At 43.1% G+C, this 6,000-nt stretch overlaps 1 protein-coding gene across 3 annotated transcripts in view; it reads right to left on the bottom strand.

Moving 5' to 3' along the window:
* Window positions 1-3,341: 3,341 nt before the first annotated feature.
* TMEM45A (transmembrane protein 45A) overlaps window positions 3,342-6,000 on the bottom strand; it is an 80,979-nt gene continuing 78,320 nt past the window's right edge. The window contains exon 7 of one of the 3 annotated variants that reach the window (XM_017506371.2): window positions 3,342-3,868. In XM_017506371.2, coding sequence (XP_017361860.1) covers window positions 3,775-3,868 — 94 coding nt within the window. In that variant the 3' untranslated portion in view covers window positions 3,342-3,774. The remainder of the gene's footprint in view (window positions 3,869-6,000) is intronic. The other 2 variants (XM_017506372.2, XM_037730592.1) reach the window with 2 other exon arrangements.

Raw genomic sequence — 6,000 nt, 5'->3', positions numbered from 1 at the left:
CTGGGGAAGAGCCACCCTCTGGAAAGTGGTGCTTTCCCCCACCTGTCTTAGTCTGTTGCATTGCTATAAACGAATGCATGAGGCTGGGTAATTTATAAGAAATGAGGTTTATTTGGCTCACTGTTCAGCAGGCTGTACAAGAAGCATGGCATCAGCATCAGCCTCTGGTGAGGGCCTCAAGCTGTTTGGACTCACAGTAGAAGGGGAAGGCGGGCTGGCATGTGCAGAGATCACATGGCAAGAAAGGACGTAGGAGAGGGAGGGGTGCCCGGCCCTTTTCAATACCAGCTATCGGGAAAACTGGGAAACTGACAGAGTACAAACTAATTACCTTGAGGATGGAAACATGCCATTCATGAGGGATCCACCCCCATGGCCCAAACCCCTCCCACCAGGCCCCATCTCCAACACTGATAACCAAATTTCAACATGAGGCTTGATGGGGACAAATAAATCGTATGCAAACCATAGCAGCACCCCACCATTCTTTATACTCCCTCCCAGCTTTATTTTTCTTCATATCACTTATTATTGCCTCAAATTTAGAACTTATTTGTGGACTTTGTTATTGACTATCTGTCCCACGGGAATGTAAGCTTGATGAAGACTGAGTCTTTGGCTTAAGTACTGCTGCAAAGTACCACCGTATTCCTAGTGTATTGCACGCTGCTTGGCACATGGTAACTGCTTAATAAACACTCATTGGTTGAATGATTGATTCCATTGGTACCCAGAGGTTAAGTGTAGCCTGAACTAATTTTTCTCATCCCATGATCTAGAGTTGAAAAATGTTTATATTTTTGTAATAATATATTTTTCTTGGTTTCAGAACATTTACTGAAACACTTTTTTATAAATCAAAACCTTCACAAATTGTACTTATTGATCTAAGGCCTCCCAGCACAAGTAAAGAAAATGACTGTCTAATTTTGGCTGAAGTTCACAGTTTGCTAATTTTTCATGTCATTCCATAAAACTGTTAGTCATAAAACACAGATCCAATAACAGAACCATAAGATCATATAATAGTGTTCCAATGTATTGCTCATTTTAGGAACTAGAAGCAAATGGTCCCAGAGTATGGACTTAGACCTGAACCAAATGTTCTTCGAGAACTCGCTGAGTTGATTTTACTTGTAACCTCTGTGTGCAGACGAGAAGGAATGGAGATTTCGGCTCACTCACAAAGACTATAGACCATTTGCACTTAGTTTTCAAAATTCCAGGCTTAATCTGCTTCATGCTAATTATTCCCGGAGTTTCTGCTCAGGCCTAGGTACCGGTGATACCAGCTTCATGTAACTGCTGCTGATCTCTCGCTCGCTCACTCCTTTGAAACCCAAATTTGCCAAAATTATAGAATCTTGCGGGTCTAGCAAACAGCTCTGAGACATAGGACATATATGGGATAGAACGCCATGATCCCCAAGGACTGTGGCATGTAGGCATTTTCATATGCCCGAAATGCCCTAAGGTTCATGGCATTATTCAAGATAAACCTTCAGCCAGTCACATCTGCTCTTTTCAAACTTATGTAACAAAATGAATGTGTCCAGTTCTGGGGCCTGAAGAATCTGCTCACCTGACTCTTCAGGGTCACTATGACATGTATGAAACTGGGCAGGCAGCCTTCTGGATTTGCCAGTGCTTGTGGAATGCCAGGGAGCCTTCAGGACTTAGTTGACCAGATTTCAGCTCCAGCTGTGTGCAAGGCTGCCTCCTTTCCTCTAGATTTGGGCTATCCCTCAAGGATTCATGCAATCCTCCTTCCTTTTCTGTCATAGTAAATACTGTTCTTTGTGACTTACATTGCACTAAATTATTAGGTTGGTGTGTGACATGGTAAAAGCCCCACAAACTGCTTACCTTGACCATACCTCGGCTTTCCGTTGAAACTGCTCTCTGTAACCCTGATGTGACAGGCAAGCAGTCCAAACCAACGCCATCTTGGCCCCTGCGACTTGTAATAAGTAACTAAGGTCTGTCATTTCCACCCTACCCAGACAATGTGTAAACTAACGCTTATCTTGACTTCGGTGAACCACTTAAGTAACAATCAGAATGTCCAAAACCTTTCACCCTCATCTCCACCCAGGAGGTGATGTACGGAATGTCCAAAGTCCCTTGGCCCTCGGAATGTCCGAAGCCCCTCACCCTTATCTCCGCCCAGGGGGTGGTTTACAGAATGTCCAAAAATCCACTTCAGAATGTCCGAAGCCCCTTGCCCTCACCCCTGCCCAGGAGGTGGTTTTTGGGCATAAAATGCCTTGACACCCTCCTTTTGGGGCCACGGGGTAGAGAGACGTGAGTCCTCCGTGGCTGCTGGCAATAAAGACCCTGCAATTTGGCCTAGTCTTTGTCACGGTGGTGATTTCGTGCTCACTCGGTTACAACAGGTTACAACAGGTGCAAAAGTAATTGCAGTTTTTGACATTGCTTTTCAATAACAATAACCACAGTTACTTCTGCACCAACCTAATAGCTTTCCACGTTTCCATTTCCGGATTCATAAAATGTGACAGCCAGAAAGGCCCCATGATTCGTTCAATTCAATTCCTTGCTTTAGAGTTAAGGACACGGTAATTGCCAGAGACCTAAAGGCTGGCGAATGGTAGAGCCAGAATCAGAAACAAGATTCCTTGACTCTCACTGGAGGGCTATTAGGTCACAGACTAGGTGAGGGTTCTGACTTTTTACCCAGGAATTCCATAAAATGCTTTTCCTCATTTTAACCCTTCACGTATTTTAGCAGAGGGGATGGTGTGATGGCCATGTTATGGCATGTGATGACTTTTTAACTCTTAGAGACAACACCCAACCCTCCTTTCCCAATCTCTCATGGCTTTGCAACCATGTGTCCCAGGGATCATCTCTTTTTTTTTTGAGACAGAGTCTCACTCTGTCACCAGGCGCCAGGCTGGAGTGCAGTGGCAGGACCTTGGCTCACTGCAATCTCCACCTCCCGGGTTCAACCAATTCTCCTGCCTCAGCCTCCCGAGTAACTGGGACTACAGGTGCTCGCCACCACGCCCAGCTAAATTTTTTGTATTTTTAGAAGAGACAGGGTTTCACCATGTTGGCCAGGATGGTCTCGATCTCTTGCCCTCGTGATCCGCCCACTTCGGCCTCCCAAAGTGCTGGGATTACAGGCGTGAGCCACTGCGCACAGCCGGATCATCTCTTTTATCTTCTCTGAAAGATCACACACCCTAGAAGGACTTCTGGCCTACTATTCCCAGTGGGGAACTCAGGTGCTAAAAGAAGAATTTCTGTGTCCTGTAGCTCCTTGTGCATGATATAAGGGAGGAGTGTAGCTAGATGACAAAAACAAAGATTTCAAGTGTCTTCACCAAAAGGCATACATTCATTTATTTCTCATTGCAACAACAAGATAAACAAGTGTAATTCCATGGTCAAGGAGTTACAAATAGTAGCAAGCCCAGTAACCTTGAGCATCTCTATAAGGCAAATAAAACAAATTTCTTTTTCATAGTGTGGACATCAAACTTTAGCTAATCTGGAAAAAATCAGCCCCTGAATACCACGACGCGCATGATGTGCAAAATGAAATTATCACCCAAAATATTTTCAAAGCTAAAAATAAAATATTTAAATTCAAATACTTTAACAAAATTGGAAATGGAAACAGTACACTGAGAGTCATCCTTAGCCAGCTATTCTCCAACAAAAGATCAAGAAACAAAACCAAGAACAAAGACAATGCAAAAAAAAAAAAAAAAAGATTTATATAGAAAAACTGGAAGCCCATTGAAGTCACATTTCTTCTTCTGATTCTTGTTCTCGTTCAACACTTTTCAGAAGTCCAATTTCTGAGGTGCAGAGCCTCTTGAGTCTAGATTTAACCAACCTGAGAAGAAAGAAAAGCATCTCAAGTTAGACAGTGTTTAAAATAGAAACCCAGAGCAATATGCATCTATCATAAGACAAAGTCTAGATTATTTGGGCAACTGGGGAAGGCAACCCAAAAAGGAAAATCACTTTTAATTGGCTTTGGAGCTGCCTGAGAATTTTTGTGGATTAAAGTAGGGTATAAGTAAACAGATACAATGTGGCTTTCTAATGTATTGCATCATTGTTTAATTAGGCATCAGAAGATAACTTTGATCATTTTTTTTTTGAGACAGAGTCTTGCTCTGACACCCAGGCTGGAATGCAGTGGCACTATCTCGTCTCACTGCAACCTCTGCCTCCTGGGTTCATTCAAGTCTCCTGCCTCAGCATCCTGAGTAGCTGGAATTAGTGGCATGTACCATCATACCCAGCTATTTTTAAAATTTTTAGTAGACACCGGGTTTCACCATGTTAGTCAGGCTGGTCTCGAACTCCTGAACTCAAGTGATCTGCCCGCCTCAGCCTCCCAAAGTGCTCAAATTATAGGCATGAGCCACCGTGCCTGGCCAACTTTGATCATTTCTAAAACAAGAGAATCTCGGCTGTGACAAGCCGAGGTGAAACCAAGCTCGGGTGAGTTTCTCCAGTAAAGCTACATGTAACTGTGTATTACAAACAGGTGCTATGTCATACAAAGGAAGGGCATGAAGCCTTCTCCTTCTTTAGGGTTGGCAGCCCAAGCCAAGGCTCATGTTAAGTCTGGGCTAGGTTCAGCCCCTACTATCCACTGCTAGCCCCTTCTAAGGGGAGCTTTTGTGCAGGGGACAAGCTGTTCAACTGCCTGTGACACCTCTGCCATGATGAATTAAGAAGTTCAAAGAAGTACCCTCCATCCTTGTGACTGTCTTCATAGTTTAAGAGTATCTGGGCTGGGTATGGTGGCTCACACCTGTAATCCCAGTACTTTGGGGGGTGAGGCAGGCAGATGCCCGAGGTCAGGAGTTTGAAACCAGCCTGGCCAACATGGTAAAACTCCGTCTCTACTAAAAATACAAAATTAGCTGAACATAGTGGCACATGCCTTTAATTCCAGCTACTTGGGAGGCTGAGGCAGGAGAATCTCTCGAGCCTGGGAAGTGGATGTTGCACGGAGCTGAGATCACACCACTGCACTCCAGTCTGGGCGATAGAGCAAGATTCTGTCTCAAAGAAAAAGGAAAAAATAAAAGAGAATCCCTAGGTTTGGGGGAAGCAGGGATTATAATTTTTGACACTGGAAGATGTGACACCGCTTAGCAACTAAAGCTCAGCAGGCTCTCCACTTCTCTGAATGTGAGAAAGAATATGTTATAAGAACTAGGCAAAGCTTCTCCTGTTCATCATTATGATAAAGGCATTGTGCTGTGACCATATCAATAAAACATAGTTAACTCCCAGAAATACATAGGAATATGCAAACAAATTTGATAAGCCAACACATCATATCATTCTTCACATAAGAAAAACTTCACCAGTCAACCTGCATCTTTACCCTTATTTTCTGCCATATGTTTTCTGATGAAGGCCTGGCCTACCTGTATCAATATGTAATGGCTTTACTTGTGCTTGGACAGGGGTTTTTGGAATACTTCTGTGGAATTAACTGAAGCTCTTGCTTAAGTTTATACCAAAATATATCAGAAAATTTAACCCCTGGTCTTATCTTTTCAAGAGCAATGTGAGAGCAAACCTGAAAAGCATACAAAACATGATTTCCAAACAAATGAAGCCCTATATTTAAATAGCTCTGCAACATAGATCTATTGAAACAACAAACAAGGGTTTATTGAGAATCGACTATATGTTTGGCAGTGTGCCAAGAGGTGTGGGCACTGCAGATAAGGTCTTATAATCAAGGAGACACTATATAGAACATAAGCTTCATAAGAGCAAAGATATCATCTTCGTTACTGCCCTAACCCCAGCCAGAGCCTAAAACAATGTCTGGTACATAACAGTGGCTCAATACACATGTGATAAATCAGTGACCTTCATAGCAATCTTCTAGGCACTGACATCACTCACCCATTCATAGGGGCTAATTCTTCAGTCATTTCCAACCCAGCATTAACTCATCTCAAAAATGATAGCAACTGAGTGGTATCTGTA

This window comes from Cebus imitator, unplaced genomic scaffold (assembly GCF_001604975.1).
Source record: "Cebus imitator isolate Cc_AM_T3 unplaced genomic scaffold, Cebus_imitator-1.0 Scaffold354, whole genome shotgun sequence".
Taxonomy (NCBI): Eukaryota; Metazoa; Chordata; class Mammalia; order Primates; family Cebidae; genus Cebus; species Cebus imitator.
This window is presented reverse-complemented; position numbering and strand designations above follow the sequence as displayed.